The sequence below is a fragment of the Ceratocystis lukuohia genome (assembly GCF_044167205.1).
Source record: "Ceratocystis lukuohia strain C4212 chromosome Unknown Supercontig4_pilon, whole genome shotgun sequence".
Taxonomy (NCBI): Eukaryota; Fungi; Ascomycota; class Sordariomycetes; order Microascales; family Ceratocystidaceae; genus Ceratocystis; species Ceratocystis lukuohia.
Window position 1 is genome coordinate 2,832,774 of NW_027263523.1, and position 22,996 is coordinate 2,855,769.

Here is a 22,996-nt window from a genome sequence, read left to right on the forward strand (position 1 = left end):
CAAGCAGGATGCTAGCATAGAGTGCGGGATAGTGGCTCAGAGAGGCTAGGGTTGAAACAGACTAGAGCATACATACGTACAGCCATATGGAGCGGAGTGACAAGAGCTTGCAGCAAGGCCTGGGCAGCCAAGAGATGGCGAGCTGAGGGAGACCAAGACACTGCGAGCAGCAGCGTTGGCAAGATGATTCAAAAGGGTTAAGGCACTGGGCGACAGAGACGGAGGCAGGGGCGGAGACAAAGATGCTCCAAGACAAAGCCTGGAGAAGAAAGAGGAGTCAGACACTACGGGGGATACAACGCATCGCTGTCCACATGGCACAACACCCTCTGCCGGCTGTGGACTGAAGTGTCTCTCTTTGAATCTGCTTCCTTTTTTCAAGGTCTGTTAGGGAGTTGGAGTTGCGGGCTGGCTAGACTGAGCGAACTGTAGGTCTGTGCCGCTGTTTCTGTCTGTCTCTGTCTCTAACTCTGCGCAGGTCTGCACATCTGAGTCCCTTATCAGCGCGCATTCACGCTCTTTAGTCGCATGCTCTTTGCTCTACGCATGCAGGTCGCCATAAAACACTGTAGTGGCATTCTCGTCGTCTCCTATCTCCATCAGTCTTTCTCCTCTCTTCTCTCTCTATCGCTCTGTTATCCCTCTATCCCCTCCCCTTCACATATGAGCTCACTCTGCTCGTCTTCCAACTCTCGCTCGCTAGCCCGCTTTCTGCCCGCACTCATTTTAGGACCTAGCCTAGCCGAAGCATTAAGAGGGGTAATAGTCGATTTCACTCATAATATCAAAAGAGCAGAGCTTAATATAGTGACACAGGTTGAGCATTTGGTGGGAGCAGGGTCCATCCATGCACATGCGCAGTGACAAGGTAAAGGCAGCGCTTTGCGATCTTCCTTTGAAATATATTTTTTTTGTCTCGCTTAGAGCCTTATTCAACCAAAGGGAGAGTGCACTCGACTCAAGAAGGGCCAAAAGGATCACAACTCTGGTAGTGTTGCGGTTTACAGGACGGCGCAGAGGGACACGCAAACGTGCACATATACATACAGCAAAAGATGGTCGGACAGCAGTGTTCTCATATGACAGGAAGTAGCAGCAGTAGCAGCAGCAGGAACAAGGCAGGCAAGACATGCAAGGCAAGACAAGTCAACTTGCTTGTGGCTGTAACTGTGAATGGGCGAGTGAAAAAGTGCGCGACTTATCCCTCCTTCTTCTTCCCTGCCCGACCTCTATCCTACCCCCCACTTCACCCACCCCATCCATGCTCTCACTGCTACTGTCTTATCCTGCTTGCCCATGTCTATCGCTTGTTGTCTAGTCTGTGTCTGTGCTGTTTCTGACTTTTGACTGCCTTTCTCAGCCCAAAACAGTCAGTAACGAGCCCTGAAAGGAATAGCAAGTTTCTGTCTTTTAACAACTTAGGATACCCTACGACAGGGGGGGGGAATCAAAGTTTGCCGTTGTGTGAACGGCTGCTCTAGCAAGCTGGCTGACTGGATATAGTATGCAGCCGTGTCACAGTTAGAGGGAAGAAGAATGGGGGGGGGGAGAGCAGAACGAGAGAGAGGATGGACCGGCTAACAAGAGGGGCAGGAGGGGAGGAGTTGACAAAGAACAAAGCAAGGCAAAGTCAGGCATGCATATGCAATGCGATAGGTTAGTCCAACCAGAGGGGTGACGAAATCAACGAGCCATATATTGGCATTTTCGATTGGCTGAATGCTGCAAGGGAGGGGAGGAGGAGAAGGAGGAGGAGGACCTATAGTAGTAGCACAGACCCTAAACAGACCCTAGTGACTTACACGGTTAACAGATTGATTTGTACGCACGTAGCTGCAGCGCGCACGCTGTCACACTACTTGGCCGTGAGGACACAAGTCTCGCAGTCATAAATAACGCTAGGAGACCTCGAAGCGGGAGCTGGTAGATTACGGGAGGCTATTAGGGAGGCCATGAAAGGAAGAGGGGACTTCTGGAGTATGAAGGGGGCCTGCAGTGGGACGAGAGAGAGAGAGAGAGAGAGAGCGGGAGACAGAAAGGCCAACAAAGCGATGAAATACGAGCATAAAGAAAACGGAATAAATTTATGAGAAAAAGAGATGAAAGACATGTTCGGCGATAAAAGGAAAAAACCGGCATTTATCAGCCAAATAGGTACTCTTTGTTTTTTTTTTTTTTTTTTTTTTTGCTTTTTTCCAAAATTAACGAAAATCAAGGCTGTGGTACACCATCGCTCGTCCTGCCGTTCCTTAGCAGCCTGGCTTACATCCTCGTTGGATACGGCCAAGCTGATTTGTGGTAAAAGAACAGACAGGCCAAGGGTCTGGTTTCTTGCGAGAGAAAGGCATGAATGATAGGGATGGGGATGGCGAGGAGGAGGGGCAGACGACGGAGATACATGCTGGCGTTATTACCGGTTCTTTCCCGTTCATTTTTGCTGCCCTCTGGTTCTGGACACTACAGCCGAGGTGCGCGCGAGGTGAGGCTGGCTAGACCGTGGGGTAGGCTCTGGAGAACGAGGGGATAGGGCATTGGGAGAAGTGCAGTAGCCCATGCGGATGTGGGTGAGTTTGTGGTGGCTCTGCCGGCCTGCAAATATAGGGAGTCTCGCTGTGGGCCATAACGTGCTGGCCTGCTACCCAGCGATGTATTTTTCTTTTCATTTCTTTTTGCTTATTCCATTCTATGCTCTGGGCTTGGCCCTATTTTGATACAGCTCGCCAGGGAGAGAGACAGAGGCAAGCAGAGAGACACAGACAAAGACAAAGAAAAGTAAAAAAAAAAAAAAAAAAAAAAGAACAGCAGGGAAATAGGGCGCACCTGTCACATGTCTCTCCGCCATTTGGCATGTCTTACACCACTCTTACAGCCCAACTTGTTTCCTCGCTCCCTTCCTTTATTTCTTTTTGATACTCTCCTTCCCTCGTTGGGTATTTTCCTTGGCCCGTTCTTGTTTGCTTCTCTCCCTTCCCCCTTCCGATCGCACCGTCTTTTTAACCTCTGTCCTTCGGCTTCCCAGCCCCTCTGCGCCCAATATCGATCGTTTTCTTCACTGCCCATCCCTTTCGTTGCAAATTTCTTTTTCCTTGCCGAGACACTGTCCCTTTATCTTCGCCTCCGTCTCCATCGCCGCCAGGTGTCTGCCTGCCCTCTCTATCTCCAGTGCTGCTACTATGTGCCCGTCACCCCTTGTCTCGCGTTCTTTGAAAGCCCCAGCTACCTCTTCCAGTCCTTTAGGGCATGTTCATTGAGTGGATTCTTTGGGATTTTTGGGATCCTGCTAAGCGAGTGTCACGAGCACAAGTTGTTGGCCCTGGGCTGAAAGACAAAGACAGCCGGCGTTGGGTGTCTGCTATGTGGCTGCTGCTACTTAGAGTAGACGGCACGAACATATGTTCCGCCCTTCCCTTGTCACCTGTGATTTCTACGCTGGGCACAAATAAAGTGACACATCCTAAATCTCAACGGGGACTCAAATGAAATGTAACAAGATTCCGAAGAGGGCGGAGGGAGGGAGGTCTCAAAGAACCTCGCGCGGCAGCCGCTCGTCCAGCTTTGTGGGTGTCGCATGTAGCTAGCTAGAAGAAAGGAGCTCACTTGATTGGCCTGCGCATGGGGGTTTTGCCATGACGACTATTAAGCCAAAAAGATCAAAACAGGCAACCATGGCCGAGGGAAAAGTGTACAAATAAGGCCAAGGCCAGGGCCCAGATGGGGGGAGGGGGAGGGGGAGTGGTGGGGCTTACATATTGTTGAAACAAGCAAGAAGACCGAAACGGCGTGTGACGCGGAACGTGAGGATTAAGCAAGAGGAAAAAAAGAAAAAAGACAAGGGATAGAGGACAGAGGACAGAGGGCAGAGAACAGAGGACAGAGGGCAGAGAATGGAGGAATGCGGCCAGGCATGCATAGCAACATGCCGACTGATAGTTGCTGGCTCCGCTACTGCCAACTAGAGACCAATGCTACTACTGCTATTGCGACCCAGGAAGCTTAAGACCAGAGCCTAGCGTTGCTTGCCCTTAGCTGCTGCACTGCACCATCATGCTAATCTCTCAACGAATCTCTTCATGGCTTCCGCCTGCATGAGGAGCCACGATGATCAAAGTACGTTACACTGCTAATATAACGAGACGCTGTGTATTGAAACAGCACTAGGCTTGCATGAACTGGATTCAAATTGCTCATCGAAATATTGGAGCTGTCATGGGGGCAAAAACGGAGGACAACACGTAAAAAGATGGACAGTAGCATCGCACCACCGCACTAGGTGGGCAGCAGGTCCGCGGCCAGTTTTTGCCACTTCCACGGTGACCCAGCGCGTTGCTTGTGTTGATGGTGTGTATGTGAAGAAATTAGCCCAGGGACGATTTGCGGACGCTTGGATTTGTTTATTGGATGGTGGGGTGACCGGGATGCTCGGACGGGTGTAGCAGGTTGTATAGCGGTGGTACAACAATAACAACAGCAACAGCGACAGCGACAGACAATAACAACAACATCACCATCAACATCAACAACAGGGCAGGGCATGTGTCTGGATATTCCCAGGCCAGGTCCCCTTGCATCGCATTTCCGGGCCTCTAACACGCACATGCTCACGAAACATGCACTATCGTGAAGCTTGAAAGTCTTCAACATGTCGCGCCCCCCTCCACCATGGCGTGGCGTGTCACTCAAAGGGAGTCCAAACGCCTAGAGGGACTCTAGATCCCGTCACTGTGAAGAAAAATAGAGCATAGTGGTGTCTTGCTTTGCGTGGCCTGCTATGCTAGATGTGATGTCTTGCTTTTTTTTTTTTTCCTTTTTTCCTTTTTTCCTTTCGTTCTTCTTCTCTCTTTCTGACGTGTTTCTTAGCCAAACGCCAGCTCTTGTTTCTCCCTCAGACACTTCGTCCTTGCCCCCTGTCTGGGCCTTTGAATTCGGCTCTTTTTTGTTACTCCCTGAGAGGACGGCCGTCTGCGCCGCCAGCTTACTCGAGCAGCAGTATCACCCGCTCGCATGTGAATGCCAGCAGTCTCTAGTCTTGGGCAATGTGCTGTGTTGTTGGTTGTTGTTGACCTACATAGCACAACTCCCGCTCAACTTGCAGACTCCATCCAGCGTGCGTGTGTGCTTATGGCTGCCCATCCATGCCATGCCCATGGCCGTTGTGCCTGCTCGTATTTGCAGCTGTCTGTCATCCCTGGTCTAGCTAGGGGGGGCCAAGCCCGATCAGATCAGACCAGACCACACCAGACCACACCAGACGAGACCAAGGAAGGGAAGGCCCAGGCCGTTAGACAACTAGCAGGCCTATACAGCGACAGTGCACTAACTGCTACCATAGCCCGTTCTTAGAAAAGTGCACAAAATTGATGCGAGGGTGCAGGACGGGCTTATTTTTATTTGCCCTGTGCTTCAGCTCTTAATCCTTCCCGTGCAACCGTGAACAGACCAGACGGCATGGAATGGCATGGGCATGATGACATTGATGACACGAATGGACCACTGGTCATTAAGGTTATTAGCCTTGTGCAAATTTGATTGATGTTTGCTTTAGTTTTGGCTGCAAGAGTATCCTAGTGCACAGATTCACGTACACAGCATAGGGTTGTACGGCTATTTCACTGACAGCCCAATACACACATATGCACACACAGCCAGCCAGCTTTATGCGGCCCTATAGCTGCTGACCCTTCGGCATTACTCCTTGCCATGGCCTGTGCATAAGTGTAGGGACTAGGGACTAGGGACTAGGGACTATGGGCACAAATTGTGCGCTTGTCAAGCAAGGCGCAGCACAGTCGAGGCGGGAGGAGGAGTTCAACAGCTCGAGCAGGTATCTATCTTCCTTAAAGAAGGAAAAGCATTGTATCGCATTTTCCCTTTGACGTCTGTCTACTGCCGCTTCGCATCGATGCGATACAACGGATGAAGGGAAAGAGCATTGCGGCCGGATATAGGGACTGCCGCCACGACCTTCTAGCCTGGCGTTTTGCAATGAGTGAAGCACCACATGGCTGCATGGCCGAATGAGTTGGTGCATTTATCCTGACGCTTTGCTATATCGATGGTTTGTAATATGTACACGTGCGGCTTCTATAGATTAAGCATCAGACAACTTGCTTAGCGGCTGATATGAACCACATAAGCGTGAAATCCTGATTTCGCCAAACTGTCTAAGCCAAGCCCATTCTCATCGACCCGTGACGACGCGATCGCCGCTGCTGCATGGCGCTCGAGGTATTGCTGTAGATTCAGGATATTTTATGCACGTTGGCCATGGTGCTTGACAAGCCATGATTTCCGTTGGGTTCTAGTGGGATATCGCAGGACGCTGCCTGATGCGAGTCTGGCCAGCAAGGTGACATTATTGGGGGTTGGAAGCAGCGGGGTAGCATTGTATTGGATAGGATAGCGAATTGTGAATGATGGAGGGGGAGATGGGAGACTGAAAGAAGGAGGCAAAGGGAAAGGAGGGGGAAAGAGAATAGAGGGAAAACGGTGAAAAGACGGCGAAAAGAAATAAAGAATTAAAAGAAATTAAAAAAAAATATAAAATTATAAAAGTGGGGAAATGGGGAAATGGGGAAAAAATAAAAAATTAAAAATAAAAATTAAAAAATAAAATAAAAAATAAAAAACCCTAAAAGACACGCAGGCGTCTCATGGTGCGGGCCTCTTTCACTGTCTGTCTCCCTGTGATCTGCCCACCCACGCCTTCGTGCTGTCCATCCTCCTTGCTCTAGGTTCGAGCCAAAGCCCCAGAGTCTCGCTTGCCAAAAAGAATTAAGCATCTCTCGTTCCATTCCAGCGCCCTCCCTTTGCTAGTCAGTCCTCTTCGTGAGCGCCTCTCTCACGTCCCCCTCCCCCTCTCGTCCCCTTCTGGCCCCTCTCGTCCCCTTCTGCCCCCCCCCCTCGCCCCTCTCGCCTTCTTCCCTCTGTCTTGGAATGTATTGCTGCTTTGCGCCGATAAGACGCCCCAGCTCGAGCCCTGTTCTCTGATGAGGCTTTCTAGATCCCAGCTAGATAATATGTGGAAGCATTAGTAACCGGCCGACCACCTTTTATTATTTTTCTTCCTTTTCCCTCCTCCCCTCCTCCCCTTGCTCTCTTTTCCCTTTTCCCTTTCCCTTTCCCTTCGATGCGCTTCTCTTCTAGTGTTGTTAGCAGGCAGGCTTCAGGCGCCTAGACTAAAGCTGGCAGCCCGCTAGAAGGAGAGGGGTGCCAAGCTAGTGGCAGAGGCGAGCCCAGAGGACCTAACCGCGGGGAAGAACAAGAGGATCAAGGGAGCAAGCAGGATGGCTGCAGGACAGGATGAGGTTGTCCGGCTTATACTTCCACCTCACTCATGTATGTTGGTTCAGACACAGACTGACGAGCGACCAAGTCAGTCAGAGAACAGCCCAGCAGTGTATGTATGCCAGGCCCGTCTTGGCTTGACGTATGCAAGTGCGTGCACAGTAAATAACATTGCAGCAACATCAACATGCAATACACCGTCTAGAAAGGAGGAACCCCTCCTAAAAATGAACAAAAAGCCAGACCCGTGCATTGCATCCTCTCTTGGATAGCCTGCCTTCTCTCCTGCCGCCCCTCCCCTCCCCTCCGGCATAGTACTCGCAGGCTAAGCTTTGGTGGCAGCAGAAAGAAAGAAACCCTCACCTATCTGCTGCTGCTGCTCCTGTGATTGCCTGTGCCCATGGCCGTGGCTTTGTTGGCTGTGCGCGTGCCTTTTCCATGTTAGACACGATTTTTATTTTACATATGCAAGGGCACACCAACATTGTGCTATCCGCCACTCTCATACCTCTGGCGCTGCTGCTGCCCGCGTACTTTGCCAGGGGAGCGCCAGGACTAACACTGGACTGAGACCGAGCTGCGCCGGACCGGGGCTTGGGCTAGGTCTCGCTGTGTGGCCTGATAATGCTTAGATGGGTCTGGTGCATCGGCAGCCTTGTTGCACGGCATATGTTGGTCGAGGATGGATGCAATGCTGTGTCGTTTTCCTTCCCTCTAAAGAAGGGAGAGCAGAGGGGCAGAAACACGGAGCAAAGGCCCTGGCCTCATTAGAGGGCAATGTGAGTAATGAGTAAGGCCGACACCTAAGGAAAGTCCCTTTTGCACTTTGCGCTCTGCTTCTTGCACCTGGCATCTGGCATCTTGCTTCTTTGGCCTTTGATTTGTGCTTCCTGCCCTTCGCTCCCTGCCCTTCGCTCCTTTTCCTTTCCCCTTCCTGCTTTCTTTCTTTCTTTCTTTCATCCTTCCTTTCCTTCACCTTCCTCCTACTGCTGCGCCCATTGCCTCGAGATGTTGTCCTACCGGCCGGTCGAGGACTTGCACAAAGAGGCCCCATCAACTCGTCTGCACTAGTCTGGCCTAGCCTAGCCCGCCCAGCCTAGCCCGCCCAGCCTAGGGTCTTCCCAGCTCAGCCTCTTCTCAGGTACGTCAAAGAAAGGATCCGGCATCTCGTGTGCACGCGGATGCCTTTCGCCTGCTTGCTCTGTGCAAATGGATGACGATGTTGCACTTCACTTGGGCTTTGATGGCTGGTGGCGCGTCTAATCTCCGTTTTGATAAGGATATTCTCAATCCACGCCATGTTCTTGCTGCCCGTCTTCCCTTGTCTGCTATGCTGCAGCAAGTTGGCGATGTTGACCTAACGCTGCTTCCTTCGCCGGCCGGGGGGTGTGTGTGTTTTCTGATCCTTTGCTTTGGCCTTCCTTTACAGCAGCTCGCTTATTCTCTTCTAGCTAGAGCCTTCGCCATCTAGCCTTCGACAGTCACTAGTCTGCCATTTTCTTTTTTTTTTTTTTACCCTTTTACTTCTTCCTCTTTTCCTTTCCTTCCTGGTCGTTCTAAAGGGGCTTTAGAAACAAGCGGGATGAAAGCTAATCTAGCTTCGGCTGTCTCAAAGACTAGGGAGAGAAGGAAAGGGACTTCAAAGGCTCCGATGAACATCGACCTCAGTCCAAGCCAAGCCTTGCAAAACGCTTGCTTGCTTGCTTGCTTGCCTTGTCTTACTTCAACACCAACCCTTCAGCTGACTGGACGCTAAGGAGCAAGCTCTAGAGCCAATTTGCGCTCGTCTTTCAGCAACTTCATGACGCATACATAGCTAGGCGCATCTCAGACCTGCATTTCGGCTTTCAGCAACGAATATACGGCTAATCAGGGGCGCATTGCTGCGGTTTCCTCACCCCTCTATCTCTCCATGACACGAGGCAACAAAGAGGGGAAATAGAGGGAAACGAGAGGGTAGATGGGAAAAAAAAAAGAATACGAAAGCTTCCCGCAGGCTGTTGTTTTTCCCTTTATTTATGCCTGATAAAAAACAAAAAGACACCGGTTGGTCAAGGGCCAAGGACTTGCTTCATTGGCTCTGCTGCCAGTTCTTTCAACTGCCACTCAGTGCCCAGGATATCTGCAAATTAAAGAGCATCCCCCCCCCCCCCCTGATGTGTATTGCGTAGCACGGTCCTCATATTGCTACATAGACTTGGTAGCCAACTCCCGCCTGTTTTGGCCCTGTTTCCGTCGCCTTCGCTCTTGTTTCTATACAAAGAAAGGCCAGAGAGGGGAGGGGGTAGGCCAAAGCAAAGAAAGAGAAGATTAGACTGTCCAGTCCAGATAACAAACGTCATCGGCTCGTTGAATCCTGTTTCTTCTTTTGGTCTTTTTTTTTCTTTTGGCTCTTTGACCCCTCTCTCTAGCGAAAGACGATCCCCTCCTCTTTTTGGTCCTCTTTCTCCCACCTCTTCTATTCTCTCCCTGAAAAAAAAATGTCCAAGAAGTCAAGCGAGGGGTAAGGGTTGTTGTCGTTGTTGTTAGATTGTGTCTCTTTGTAGCAGAAGACAAACTGCGCGGGGAGGGGTCTTTTCCTACAGGAGAGAGGGGGGTGGGCCTCGATCGAGGCCTGTTGGTCTGATTAATGTGGGGGAAGGGACTTCAAAAGACACCCGTCTACCTTGTTGTTGCTGCTTTCTTTTTCTCGCCCTTCAGTAGCTAGATAGTCTGCTATGCCCGCTCTACCTGCCTGGCTCTGGTCAGTTGAGGAAACATTGGCCGCTGGTATCTCCTGGCCAACTTGGCATTGGATGATTCTACCCATATAGGGAGAGAAGCGGGGAGTGGCAGAGCGTACAAGCCGCAAGAAAAGACCGGCCAAAAGGGCTTCTCTCTGTCTTGGTCAAACCGGGCATATGCTAGAAAGACAGTTGGAGGCACCCAGGTACACACACCCACTACCAACACGAGCATGTAATGGCTGGCATAGATGGTATGCTTGCAACGTTACGACAGTGCCATGCCGTGTGCTCGTCGACGAGGCCTGGTTTTCTGGCTCCAGGCTCTATACCTCCTTCGCACTTGTTTGGTCTCGAGGCTACCCCGATATACCCACATCTATAGATTTGGATTTGCTGCCGTTGCAGTGTACATGGCATGGCACTGATATGGTTGGCATTGCCACGTACTTTCTACTCTGCCCTGCTTCAATCTCCTCTGCTGGGTGATCCTATTCTCCGTAGTATGAACCAAAGGGGGGCAATACAACACGCTGCCACATGTGCCCACCACACTCGTCGCTTTGGGAAGCCAGTGACTAGCGGTCTAGCTAGCTACATGAAGGAAGGGCTCATTTGGGACACGCAGTCGGCCGTCTGGGCATCTCCTTCCATCTGGATATCATAAAAGCCTGATGTGGCTCTCATCCGTCTCCCCCCCCCCCCCCCCCCGCTTCAGAACCACGGTCATCCTCTTTCTTGTTTTGGGCTGTGGCTAGAAAGAGTAGGCAGTGGCGAGCGTATAGTAGTGATTGGTGGTGATCGTGGCAAGTCGTAGTTGAGATTTGACCTGGATGGGCTTGCTATGAATGAGCAGGGGCTTTGCCTGCTAGTCAAAATAACAGGCAATACTCTTTTCCTTGTTCTTGTCTCTTATCTCTTGCCTTGCTGATCTACTATTTCCACTCTTCCTTGGCCCTCTGTCCGTCTGACTGCTTGACTAAGCGAACTGGTTGAATCATCTGCTCAGTGTATTCGGTCCGTGTGTTTTGTCCTGGTTGTCCGAGCTTTTGTCCCTTTGTCACAGGTGGGGTTTGTCGATCTTGGCTAGGCGCTTACAGCATGGGATGGGTGGACGGAGGGATGCAAGGATGGATGGGGGAGAAACTACGTTGGAGAAAAGAGCAAATGGAGGCCCGGAAGAGAGAAGTAGAAAGTAAGGCAAACATGGTGTTAGTCGACGTCGCAAAGGATGTCTAACTTTTTCCCATTTGCCTTGGGAAACCTTGCTCTATCTTGTATTTTCCATGGCTGTACAATCTAGGGCTGTGTAAGGCCAGCTTGGAGTCCTGTCAGAGCCACCCCCCTCCCCTCCTCTCCCACTCGTTTTCCATGTTTACGCAAGTCTCTTGAAAAATTGTCAGGTCATGGGAAAGCAATAAGCCAAATATAGCTAGGCGCTCCATTGTCTGCGTGCCCACTCTGCTTGACTCTGAACTCCCCTCCACGAGCATTCTTGCTGCTGGGCCCTTTAGCTGCTCACCAGGCTTCGGGCCTGGTGTGGGTGGGGTTTGACTGACCGGCCATTCTTCATGTTTCTTTGCTCATGGGGCAACAACATGATACGGACATGTATGGCTACATGATTGGGTAATTTTTCACACAGAACCCAGTTACAACCCACCAGTATGCCTCAACACAGCCAATCAGGATTCTATACGTGCACGGCAAGATAGGATACCGATCCTATTTCTCCCTTTTGCATATACTTGCCGCTACCCACTACCTACGAAAAGGGCGCATGTACTGGCTCATCTCGTTGAGTCGGCTTCCTAAATGTGTTTCATCCGGCATTAGCTTGATGTTAAGTTGGTCCAGTTCAGTCCAGCCCAGTCCAGTCCAGTCCAGTCCTGCCCAGCCCAGCCCAGCCCAGTTTGACCGTGCCCTACGAGTCATCTAATTCAGAGCTTGGCTGGGACATTTGAGTGCGGCTACGTTTCTTCAGTACTGCTGTATGGAACAATGAGTCTAGACTGACATATGTACTGTCCTTGGAGGCGTCAGATCAGCAGAAAGTAGGGCATGCAGTACTTGTGTGTCGAGGCTGACCAAACATACAAGCTGACATGATAACTGTCAAAGGATGGGTAGGCAAAGCGTCTAGCCTGGTCTTGTTGGGGGTATATTCGCCCAAATAAGGGCAAACACCGCACTAGCGGCGGCAACGGACCTATCTAGAAAGGGCGAAGTGAGAGGGGTAGCAAGTGAAAAGAGAGAGGGAGAGGAGGGAAAGAGGAGAGGAAAGGAAAGGGAAATAGACAGGATCTGTTGATTTGCTTCAGGTAGAGATGCAGAGTGGCAGCAAAAGGAAGGGGGAAGGAGGAAGAACATCGAGGCGAGGCGAGAGGGAAGGAAACCAGAGGCGGGACAGGGCGAGGCAAGGCAAGGCAAGGCCCTTGTTAGTCAGTCATGAAGCAGCAAAATACAGGTTATTGCAAGGTCAAGGAAAGTAAGAGGGGGGGGGGGGGTAGACATCAGGATAAGAACAATGCAGGGATGCTTGTTGTAAGCAGAAGTTGTGTGCTTTGGTGGAGAGAACAGGAAAAGGGCATATTACCTTATTTGAAAAACCTATTCACATTTACATAAGATTCTAGTGTGCCCGCACTATGACAATCTCACATGGATATCTTTGCGTGCTTGTGCTCAGATCAGATACAGAGCTCCGAACCTAGGAATCTCGGTGGCTAGTGTTAGAGATTCAAGCAGAGCTACTTTGCTTTATTGCCTCTTTCTAGTTTTCATCCTCTACATGTCTGCATTTAGCATCAATGATGCCAGCAAGCGTCTCCTGCATGCATGCACATAATGTTTGTACATGGCATGCAACGGCGTTTTATCAGAGTAGCATCGATGTACTGGGGAAGCACTCCCGGTAATGCAGCTTGGGCATGCATGAATGAAAGTTATGTCCCTTTTCTTTCCTTATTTTTTTGCCTGCTTTTGCTGATTGCCTCCTTAAGCACGTAAGTGGAAGCCAGAGCTCCATTGAGTTGCAGCACAAGTAGCATCGGAATAACACCTCATAACGCTGCTTATAATGCCCATAAATGAGCAGCTGAGGCACAATCATGCGTGCACCTAGTCGCACAAGTACTTGCTCTGTAGACAGAGAAAAGAAAGAAAAAGAATGGGCGCAGTGTGAAGATAGCAGCGACAGTACTCGAGATTACTAACAGCAGAAAAAAAAACAGGCAACAACCGCAACTAAGTTGCCAAACAGGCAGGCGAAGGAAGAAAGAGAAATAAAAACATGGGAACTACCGTCCTGACCGCCTGTCTCCCTCCACTCTCGCGTGGCTCTGAATGCAATTGCCTTGGACTTGTCAGAGACTTGTTTGCAATTTATTCGCAATTTATTTGCAATTTAACCATTTGGAGCTCGGACTCGGACTTTGATCCTGCGCCCCATCCTGGCAACTGCAAAAAGCAACCCGCCTTATTTACCTGTAGCCGTAGTACAGTTGCAGCTGCAATTGCCCTTTTGCTATATCTACAATCAACCAACCGGGCAATAGTCTGTGCCGGCGGCGGTTTTGAGGAAGAAGAAGGAGAAAAAAACGTGCGCGTGTTTCTGCTTGATAAGCACGACATGCATGGTATAATAGACCAAGTAAGCAGCTCGTACCAAACGGCCAAGGCAACTTTGAAGAATGAAGAGATAGCAAGAAGGAGCAGAGAGCCCAGAGCCCAGAGCCCAGAGCCCAAAAGGACCTCTTGTGTTTGGAACCAGAACAGACACTCTATTCTGGTCTGTTTCCTTGGATGGGGCGGCGGGGACGGGAAGGCGCAAGAGCAGCCAGTCAGGATGGACACAAGGCTTCTTTCCAAGGGCAGTCCAGGATAAGGCAGCGCAGCCGAAAGCGAGCAAGCACCGGGACAGGAGGAAGACTAGGAAAATCCGAGCCGGAAAGTAGACTACCCTCTTGTCCCTCTCCCTCCTGATGCAAGCCACATAGTAGTATGGCCTCCTCCAAATACATGCAAAAGCAGGAAATGAGCGTATTGCCAGAGTCGTTGTCCTGTTAGGGGAAGGTCAAGCGGGGCACCATGGAGGAGGCCAAGGGAGGAGATGTACGCAAGCACAAATCCAGTGCAAAGGGCAACATAAAGAGAGGCTGCTCAGCGTGGTAGTCTAGCTTAGAGACGACACCGGGGGTACTTTCAGACGAAGAAAATTGTAGATAAAATGAAGCAAATAAAACGCGAGATGGAAGGGTGGGTAGAGCACGTCAAGTGCACGTATGGAAGATGCAAAAGGTGGCGAATCAAAGGATAAAAAGACGAATGGGGAGCTAGCCAGCCCCAACATAAAGCGCCCCGCTGCTGTATATGGAACAGAAGCTGTTTCTTATTTTCGTTTTCTCGAGTCCTTCATGAGCATAGCAGCAGCCAAGTCACAGTTGTATTCGTGTATGATGTGACAAGGAAGGAGAAAAAGAAAACATACATAACAGAACAAGAGTTGACAGGCCTCATGAGCTGGGACATCGCTCTGCCTCCTATCTTGACGGTGTAAACGAAGGCGGAAGGAAGGCCTTCATGCGTAAGAGTTATCCTCGGAAAGACTGGGCTATTCTTTCTCTTAGCTATCATTGGTGCTCCTCGTCATCATCCCTTCCACTACCCTATTCTCCGTCCTAGCCTGACCCTCTCAACCTCGTCTTCTTGTCCTACTTCTTTTCGCACCTACCTCCCCTCCTTATCTTTGAGCCTCTACTTTGCTGTTTCTACTGTTGCGTGTTTCTTCTGGCTGCTTCTTTCTAAGACGTCCGAAGTCAACGGAATACCAGATTTGGTCTAGCTCAAGACGTTGTCGGACAAGAGCTAGCCGGGATATGCCATGGAGGAAAGGAAAAGGAATTACAAAAACGCATTAAAGTAATAAATACATCAAATAATAAGCATGCGGAAGAAGCGGAGCGATAGATAGCGGCGCGCCAGCTAGCAACTAAATCCTCCTTTCACCTTGGTACAAGTGAAGATGAAAGACAGGAAAGAAAAAAAAATAAATGCGAAAGAAATAACTAAATGAAAAGTAAATGGGAAAAAGGGCTGCCAGGCCAGGTTAGAGGCATGCCGAGCATAACTAGGTAGACACTCGGACTCGACTGTAAACAGATAGAATAGGACACAAATCCGGGGTAGCGTAGACAAGGTCTTAGTCGTAGTGAGAAACTTGGTACAAGAAAAGGTAGCAATGACAGTCATAAAAAAGACCAATGTCAGTTAGTATGTTGCGTAGCGTTGTCTGCACTACGCGGCCAGTGAGTTGATCACACACACACACACACCAGAATAATGAACTTCCTGTGAGTTACCGTATGGGAAGAGCTTCCTTGCCCTCTGCCCTTTCTTCCTCTTCCATTCCCCATCTCTGCGTTGTTGATCTATAATAATACCGCCTGTTGGCTGTGTATGGGCCATCATTTCTGGTCTCATCTGCTACGCTACGCTAGTCAGCAAAAGTGGGCTACTACAAGGCCGCGTAAAACGTCGATGAACAACACCTCGCCCTCAACGTACAAGGATCAGTCTTCGGACTGGAGGAAGCGAGGCAGAGGAGGACGGACAAAATGGGTTAGTCGAAGTTGAAGCTAGATCTGCAATGCTCTGTTTTGTCTTGGCTATAAACACACACCCTCGTTGGACTGTCTGTGCTACCCCCTCCTCCTTTGGGTCTTTTTTTTTTTTTTTTCTTTTTTGCCGAGTTGCTTGGAAAAAAGTAAGCCTATAGGCCTCCTTCCTGCCTAAGTCTAGCCTACCTATACCTATACCTTGCATGCTGCTGTCTGTTGCTCATCTGCCTATCTTTTGCTTGCATGCTTGCCTAGCCCACACACATCCTTCCTATTTGTTTGTTCAACTGCCAAAGCGCTGCTTGTCTCTCGTCTCCATTTAAGCTTCTCGCGCGAGAAACAAAATTAACGTGATGGGGGCAGGGAAGGCGGAGAAAAGAAAGAACGAGACCTCAATTAGAGCTAGAAGGCTGGCTTGGGCATCGAGAACGAGGGCTTTCGTTTCTCTTCCTGGGCTTTCAGAGTTTCATTGCCCCGAGTAAGGGCGCCAGTCTCTCTTTGATTTTGTTGAGCCGTGAAATTAACACTTGGTCTATCGACGTTTCGGAAGGTCCAAGAACCCCAGGCCAGGGCTAGCTAACTGTGACTAATGAAATGGCAGATGGCAGGATCTGCATAGCTAGCAAGCCAGCTCATCTAAAGGCTATTATATTACTTGGATGTACGTACTGCTTACTGTACGAGGCCCATGAAGTTTGCTCTCAACTTGTGGTGTTGCTATATTTTGTCTGTGTCTACTATGGGCGCGGCTTGCCGTTGTTGGGTTGGTTTGGTTTATCTTCGTGGCAGTTACCACGAGTGAAGAAATTCCAAACTGAGCAACTGCAACAGTGCCATTTACATGGTAATGGAGGGAGCTCGAGTCTCGAGTCTCGAGTCCAAACCAACTCAAGTACTTTCCTTCCTGTTTCTGAGACACCATAATTCCCCACTCTCTTGCCTTATCTAGCCATGTTTATCCCTCCCTTGTATTTCTGGGCTTTCGCCTCCTCCACCTGTGTTGTCATTGTTGCTGAGAAAACAGAGGCATCAACTGCGATGGGGGCCTACAGGAGGCAGCTATGATTCCACGCCAACCATGTCAACTCAGCCCAGCAGTAACTATTCGCATACAGAGAGAGAGAGAGAGAGAGAGGTCTGGTCCCTTGCCCGGCCTCCTTCTCGTACCTACAACTCCCTTAGAAAAGGAGTTATTTGCTCGCCGCAGGACAGAAGACAATGCCAGGCGAGCTGCAGAACTGCTGTGTTGCTTGCTAATCTATCCGGTCCTAGATAAAAGCCTCCATTTTTCAGCAATTTTCTCTCCCTTCTTCTCTCCTCTCAGCTCCCTGATCGTCATTTTACTTCTATATCTAAGCCCTAGAATTTCTTTTCTTTTTCTTTGCTATGCTGATCGCCAAACACTTGCTTAATATCCACTAGGCTCGCCATTCCCTTCCGCTCCCGGACAAACCCTTGACTGCGTCATTTAACTTGCTCTACGTTTCCTGTCATTTTTTTTTTTTTCACAGGCAACTGTTCGCCGAGAAGGCTCAGGATTTACTAGCCTCAACAGCCTTCCTTTTTTTCATCCTCTTGCTTTTCCTTCTCGTGTTCTAGAAGCTAGGAGCTTGTAGGTCAAATCCGATTCCTTTTTTGCTTGCTCAGGATTCTGAAGCAAAGATGACAAGTCACAAACTGAGAGCACCATGCCGTCTATAAGAAACGGTATCGTGCCCTGGTACAACATAACAATGAGGTAAGGCACGCACGCTCACACACATATAACGTTGGCATCTGTGCCTTATTTGCTAGTTGTTGGTTGCTCCCAAGAGTACAATTAATTATATTGTTGCATGGACACACGGAATCACAAGCCCTCCACCAGCGAGAACCTACAGACACCCCCTATGAAGCTCTAGGCCGTACGTCGTACGTGGCTTGAACCCCGCCCTATCATATCCGTTGCCCCCCCTCCCCAGTGCTGTTGCAGGCAGGAAAAAGAAAGAAAGAAAGTACATGCTGGCCTAGTTCTGTAGATAAAATACCCATTGACCAACCTTCTACGCCAATCAAGCATCTCAAAGTGCGGTCTAAAAACTAGGTTCACAGTATTTGTCAAGGCGAGATCGCCATGGAACGAGAAGGAATCAAGCACATTTACACACACATTCTCACCCTGCCTCTGTCAACACAACTAACACCCACCTGCATTACTGATTTTCAGCCTGGTTTCTTGTAGCCTCTGCCTGCTCCCTGTTTCCGCCTCCCTTTCTCCTTTATTTCCTCCCGAGACTCCGCTCTCTCATGTCAGAGGTACCATGCAATATATGCTTCTATAGTGTCATAGGATTTCGACTTGCTTGCTTTGCTGGCATTACTGCAACATGGCATGCTTCTAGGAGAATCTAACAGCTTAGGCGAAGTTAGACCATATGCCAAGAGCTCCTGCCTACTACCTACACAGTGTTCATGTCCTGCCAGACCCTTCCATTCGCCGTGTTGTCAAGCAATTTTCTTTCCTGTTGCATTGCGTATACGTATGTGATGGAATCAAGCGAGCCACTAGTCCGCCTCACAAACTTGAGAGGGGGGCCATGAGCGTGGATGTCATTCTCTCTACCAATACGTATTATCCATCTTATCGCCAGCATGTTTCTTCTCAGCTCCTCCTTGATTGCTTCCCTCGCCTCGTGCAGTGTCACTCGAGCTTCGTGACTTTTGCGCTCCTCGATAAACAGGCTTGATCTCAGATAAAGGGCTATCAAGACAGCCAGAGGAGACAGAAAAATAAAGGCACTAACAGAAGCAAAAGGAAAAAGAAAAAAGGAAAAAAAACAAAAAACAACAACAGACAAAAGTCTCCGAATCGAGTCTACTTGGCATGTTGCAATGCATGTATACCCATGTACGCTCATGTACGCTCATGTACACTTATGTACGCTCATGTACGTTCTGTCCATGTCTATGCAGCTGTGCAGGTTAGGCTAGTCTCGGTGATGGCCGAAGGGAGGAGCAAGACAGTGTAACCCAACGGAGCAAACGTAAAGACTCTCTTATATCTTTGTCATTTATGTTTATCTCTTGATCCCTTCCCTCATCTTCCTCGCCTCTTATGTTGTACTTGGATTGGATCCCATATCCTGCCTGAGAGCTAATAAACAACACTGGAAAGCCCTCTCCCATGCAGGGACGCTTAGTGCCTTTCAACGGTATCCCATCCTCCTCCAATGTGTCCCCAGCTCAGCAGCTTGTCTACAATTAGCAAAAGCTAGCTTCCCTTTCATCTCAAAGACCATGCGGCCTAGTCGGCAAGTGGGAGGAAAAAGAGGCATACATACTCGAGTGGCATGAATGTTAGTGGCTCCTTTCACGTTGTGCTCATGCCCATTCATTCCCTCTCGCTTGTTGACTTGCCTGGCTGAAACTTGCAACATGTCCTTATCTCCCATATCTCAGCAAGCAATCGCTCTTCTCGGCCCTGTTGCCTTTGATCGCCTCATGTCTCTGTAGTTATGGCCCTTGAAAAGATTCTGACTAACTCCATCCTTGCAGCTGCAATGACGGCGTGTTTTGTCGTTCTCTTGGCCAACATGGAAGTACTAGTGGGTATAATCTGCACCATAGAGACATAGAAGTCCGCACATGTGTATGTCTCATTTAGATCCGATGATGTAGCCCTCTTTTGCTTGTGGACATTACACATTGAATCCCCCTACATACAGCCCCCATAGTACAGCAGCAACCGCAGCACTCTCTAATATAACTGCTTGCCTCTGCAGGAAATGACACTCGCCCAGCTCATGCAAGAGAGTGAAAAAGAGCGATGCCTCTTCCACGGAAGGGGTTAAAGGGCAGTGTGAGAGGAGATGGACAATCACAAACTCCAATCTCCAATTCCCCAAAGCCTCCCTCATCACTCTCCAACCTCGTTATAGCAAAGTCCGATATCTACACCTATGGGGTGGTCTATGATGATCAGCTTCACTAGCTTCGGCATATCGCCCTCACTTTCATCTAAGACGTACCCGCCTAGTAGTACTACATACCACAAGCAGAATGTAAACAGTACCTGCTCCATAGTACATAACGCATTTACACACGCTCCAATCCACCTACTTCCACCCTTGACCCTTGTGAAGGAGACATGAGTGCTTATCCTACCAAGTATCGAATGCCACAAGATCATTGCATGAATGAAGAGCAGCAGCTAGCAGCAGAAGCCAAGGTCTCATCACCATTATGGATAATAAGGTGACAAGAAAACCGCCCGCACTAGCCAACGTCCACGTCCACGCACATGTATTAAGGGGACTTGGGCAGGGACAAGGAGAGAACAAGAGGATATTCGGTGAGTGGCGATAAGGGAAAACAAAAAAGAGGGGATAAAAAACAAGAGACTGTAAGCGAGCCGAGCCAGCCCCGCCGAAGCCTCAAGGACAAGTAGAAGCAAAACAGGAAATAAATCTGACTGCAAATATCGGCAGCAAGTCTTTGAAAAATGGTGGCTTTCTTCTCCCTACCAACTATAACCTTATTCCATAACCCTAGACCCTTAGCCAACCTTCCAGGGCAGTAGCACAAGGCAGGAACCGGTGTTGCTTATTGCTTGCACCTTCCACGACTTCCGTCTGCCCCTTCCTTCTACACCCTACCGGCATTGGTCGTTGATCTCGGGGATTAGATATTAGGAAGGTGGTGATGGATGCAAATGGCAAGAGAAGAGCATTTACTATTGAGACCAGTTAGCCCGGCACAGTAGCTAGCTGCCTTGTGTCTTGTCTCTTTTCCATTGTCTCCGTTTATCGCTTATTCTAGCCTAGCTCAGCAAGCTGGGCTTGCTTGGAGATAGCCAGATCCATTCCAAGCTCGTCTGTCTCAAATGAATGAGAAATGGGGGTCAAGAAGCCACTAGCCGTCAATATGTGTTGCCTGTGACTACAGTTTCTCTATAAGTGAATGAGAATGGAACTAGCGTTTTGCCCCTCTTGTTTTTATAGACTAAAAGTTGAAATAGGCGCACCAATAGCGTCGAAAAGATGGGCCGCTCATAGACCGATTGAAGTTTGCTAGAATTTCGGTTGGGTTAAAGTGACTTGGAAGAGAAATAGAAGAGATGACGAGAACCTCGGTGCTAAGCGGACTGAAGAGAAACGCGGATCTATGTTTTTCCCCAGCTATGTCCTATACACTTTATATCTAAGCGGACCATGGTCTAGCCTAACCTAATTCAAGAGACTCTAGGAAAGAAAGGGATGTGGACCAAGAGATGAGGAGAACAATACACACACAAACCATGTTGTAACATGGTCAGGTAAAACAAACAGAAAAGAAAAGAAAATAGGGCATACTGCAAGAAGACGAAAAAAAAAAGAGAAAAAAAAAAAAAGACGCAAAGCAAACGCCGCCCGGTTTCCTGCCAAATCCCCTTTTTTATATGGCGGACCAAAGGCCAAAGGCCAAAAGTAAAAAACAAACAAACAAGAATCAAGGTCAATAAGAAAAGGCATGCCGCATATGTCGGCACTGTCTTTTACCGCTTGATGATGGTCACTATAAAGACAAAGAGAAGCGTTATTAGCTATCGAGTACGGCACAGTAGGGGACGTATGACAAAAAGAACAAATAGTACAACAACTCACCGATGTCTTCGTCAGCCAGCACATGATTGAGGCCAACGCGCTGCGGCTGATGCTTCACAGATTTTCCGTACACAACAGCAGCCTTGAACTGCTCCAAAATGGTTTTGTGGATCGAGTTACACTGTTGGGCACAGCCATGTTAGCAAAATAGTTCGGGCCCCTTACTGAGAATCGCATTCCACTGCCCCTCCAGACAATACTCACAAAATCCTCAACAGTGCAACGGTTCGAACGCAGCACTACGGGCTCTTCATAGTCGGGCAGTCGCCCCTTGGGTTTAGTATACACGCGCACCAGGTTTAGCTTCTCCCACATAGCCTCCATCAGCTCATCAATGTTCCAGCCCTGCTCGGACGAGATGGGCACAGCGTTGGGGATACGGTAGAGCAGGTCAAGCTCCTCGATGCTGATGGCGTCGATTTTGTTGAGCACGTAGATGACGGGGATGTAGGAGCGGGAGCGGGCCTCCAGCACGTCAATCAAATCGTCGATGGTGGCATCGCAGCGGATGGTGATGTCTGCCGAGTTGATGCGGTACTCGCTCATGACGGCGCGGATTTCGTCATTGTCAATGTGTGTCATGGGCACAGTGTTGGTAATGTTCAGGCCGCCCTTATCCTTTTTCTTGAAGGTGATATTAGGTGGCTGTTTGTTAATGCGGATGCCAAAGCCCTCGAGCTCTGCCTCGATAACACGCTTGTCCGTCAGCGGCTTGTTGACATCTAACACGATGAAAATAAGATGGCATGTCTTGGCTACGGCAATGACCTGACGACCACGACCACGGCCGTCCTTGGCACCCTCGATAATACCGGGCAAGTCGATGATCTGCAGCGGCGCGCCGTTGTACTTGACTTGACCAGGCACTGATGTCAGTGTCGTGAACTCGTATGCTGCTGCCTCGGAGTGCTGTCCAGTCAGACGTGACATCAGCGTCGACTTGCCGACAGACGGGAAGCCAATGAAGCCGACTGAGGCAACACCAGTGCGAGCTACGTCGAAGCCGGCTCCACCGCCACCACCACCGCCCGACGGCGTTAGTAGCTCGCGCTTGAGTTTAGCCAGCTTGGCTTTGAGCTGACCCAGATGGTAGGCAGTAGCCTTGTTTTTCTGGGTTCGAGCCATCTAAATAATGACCAAGGTGGGGGGGGGAGAGGGGTGGTGTTAGATCTCTGAGGTCGCTCGTTCGCATCGCTATTGGAAGTTCGGATCATCCATTGGCCGGAAACTTACTTCGGACTCGATCTCCTTGATCTGTTCATGGTATTAGTACAGGATGTTGCCTATAAGAGTGTATGGTACGGGTAAAAACAAAATGACGAACCTTTTCCACCGTGGTAGACATGGCTGCGAATTCCTAACTCAGTGGTGACTATAAACGAGGATGGCGGATAATCTGGATGTCTTCTGTCGCTCGTGACTCTTGCTGATCGTCGCCGTCGTGCTTCCAATGGCTTTCAATTTGTCCGTCGTCTCAGTTTAAACTTGGTGATGTAGACGGGCTTCTTTTTTGAAAAAAAAAAAAAAAAAAAAAGAATAAAATAAAAAATATTCTTTTTTCATATGGGAACAAACCACCCCACCATCCAGACCAATCCTGAGCTTCAATTCTTCGGCTTTGGGTGGGGCTGCAGACTCCGCCAGCTGAACGCTTTGTGTGCGCCAGCTGTACTGGTAGCTGCGACAGCTGTCTTAGGTCCATTTTTGAGCTGTCTCGTCAGCCTTGTGTTCATCCTTTCAACTACGTCAC

At 49.4% G+C, this 22,996-nt stretch overlaps 1 protein-coding gene across 1 annotated transcript; it reads right to left on the reverse strand.

Moving 5' to 3' along the window:
- Positions 1 to 21,137: 21,137 nt before the first annotated feature.
- Positions 21,138 to 22,591, reverse strand: HOO65_040661 (Ribosome-interacting GTPase 1; the record flags this gene model as incomplete). The annotated part of the gene is made up of 5 exons (XM_071002811.1): positions 21,138 to 21,157; positions 21,247 to 21,367; positions 21,412 to 22,371; positions 22,480 to 22,500; positions 22,571 to 22,591. The coding sequence occupies 5 exons, from the start codon at positions 22,589 to 22,591 to the stop codon at positions 21,138 to 21,140; spliced, it is 1,143 nt and encodes a 380-aa protein (XP_070859504.1).
- Positions 22,592 to 22,996: the final 405 nt, after the last annotated feature.